Source organism: Camelina sativa, chromosome 16 (genome assembly GCF_000633955.1).
Source record: "Camelina sativa cultivar DH55 chromosome 16, Cs, whole genome shotgun sequence".
Lineage (NCBI taxonomy): Eukaryota > Viridiplantae > Streptophyta > Magnoliopsida > Brassicales > Brassicaceae > Camelina > Camelina sativa.
In genome coordinates, this window is record NC_025700.1 from 2,022,276 (window position 1) to 2,024,123 (window position 1,848).

Genomic DNA, 1,848 nt, shown 5'->3' on the forward strand with positions numbered 1-1,848 from the left:
ATTGTTCCTGAAGACTTCAACGGCTTCTGCGTGAGCCAGAAGTAGATTGTGACTAACAGTGTAAACCTCGAGGCCAGATTCTCCAGCAACCGCTGCGTCGTTCATGTATTTGGAGGCACGTCCGGGAGCTTTTCTTCCCGTGTCGTAACCACCAATACTATAGACCCATGGCTCGTTTAGTGTGACCCAAAATTTTACACGGTCCCCAAATTCTTCGAAACACAAGGCCGCAAAATCTTTGAAGTCATCACTGAAAGATGGTTTATGCATGCATATGTTAGATTCATGTCAAACTAATATATATATATATATATATATATATATGTTAATAGTTAAAAATCACGTTACTTACACAGCTTTTTCGCTTAGAAATCCATTGTATTCATCTTCAAGTGCTTGAGGAGTATCCCAATGAAATAAAGTAGCTAGAGGTGTGATTCCTGTTCATACATATATATATGAAATATCAAATATGTTAGAATATGCATGTAAATAAAGAAGATTAGGTCTTAAATACAAGATATATTAACTACCGTTAGCGAGGAGTTCGTCGATGAGATCGTTATAGAATTGGATTCCTTCTTTGTTCACTCCTTTGTTTTTCTTTCCGTCTATATTTTTGTAAATATGAAGAAAATAACAAGAATTAAATCTATTGACTAGTTTCAAAAATCACTGAATAATATGGTATCAAGATAATAGTGGTTTATATTTATGAGTTGAGGACTTACGGGGGAAAATCCGAGGCCAAGAGATGGAGAATCTGAAAGCATCCATGTTAATATCTTTCATTCTTTGGATATCTTCCTTGTAATGGTTATAGAAATCGATTGCTTGATCAGCGTTAGAGTAGCAATTTCTCTCTACAAAATTTTCATTTCATTAGAGTTATTTCGATGATTACACCTAAATATTAGAAAAAGGTACGTTTATATATATACCTGGATATTTGCGAACAAATGTGTCCCAAACACTTTCTTCTCGAGAAGCTTCGTTTATGGCTCCTTCATATTGGTAAGCTGATGAGGCCGTACCGAAGAGGAAACCCTCCGGAAAATCAGACCGGCCGAACGAGTTTTCCTTTGAGTAAGGATGCATCCTTCTGTTTATATTAATTATAGCACACAAAATTATCAGAAAATGTTTGCGGAACCTTGTCGTTTTATTGAAGTTTTTGATTACTTACTGTGTCATTGTAGTAAATGATTTAAAGTTTTTCTGTCTTTTGTAGAAACTCTCTAAATCTGCATACAAATAGACACAAGATTATGAGCCAGTGGATCATTAGTAAAAAGAAAGAAAGAAAAAAAATCAGTAACACAACTTTGATATATGAGATCCCAATTTGAAGATTTGTGGGTATTTTCTTAATATCGAATGAAGCTGGTTAATTCTTCAAATACGAGAAAATGAAATTACTTTTTTTCTTTTATTTTCTTGCAAAATATATGAAGGAAGAAATCTACTTTTCCGTACTTGATGAAAGAATGTAAAGATTAATGCTGAGTTGTGAGAGAAGTGATGAGACATGTGAAGGTATATATAGGCAGGCAAATGGATTTAATTATGCGAAGAAACGTGGAAAATCCATACACTATCTACTCCAACTAGGTATCCTGACCGTTTATCTCATCATCTCTTTTTTCGGTCAAATAATCTGCTCGCAACAATGCAAAAAGAATGGAATATACTAATAATAGTCACTTTGTGGTCTTGCGATGTGTGATGTTGAACCAACTTCCTATCCTATATATGTTGACTCCTACTCTCATAAAAAAAAAAAAAAATCACTTTTTGTTTTCTTTTAGAAAAAATAATAATTACCTAAGCAACTACACGTGCGTACAT

The 1,848-nt window shown here is 33.9% G+C and overlaps 1 protein-coding gene across 1 annotated transcript in view; it reads right to left on the reverse strand.

The window, feature by feature from the left end:
• The window catches only part of LOC104753241 (beta-glucosidase 27-like), a 2,560-nt gene extending 1,052 nt beyond the window's left edge, over positions 1-1,508 (reverse strand). Inside the window, exons 1-7 of the mRNA XM_019237655.1 lie at positions 1,477-1,508; positions 1,187-1,244; positions 942-1,102; positions 732-863; positions 534-611; positions 353-440; positions 1-250 (exon numbers count right to left, since the gene is read on the reverse strand). Coding sequence (XP_019093200.1) covers positions 1-250; positions 353-440; positions 534-611; positions 732-863; positions 942-1,102; positions 1,187-1,194 — 717 coding nt within the window. The 5' untranslated portion in view covers positions 1,195-1,244; positions 1,477-1,508. The remainder of the gene's footprint in view (positions 251-352; positions 441-533; positions 612-731; positions 864-941; positions 1,103-1,186; positions 1,245-1,476) is intronic.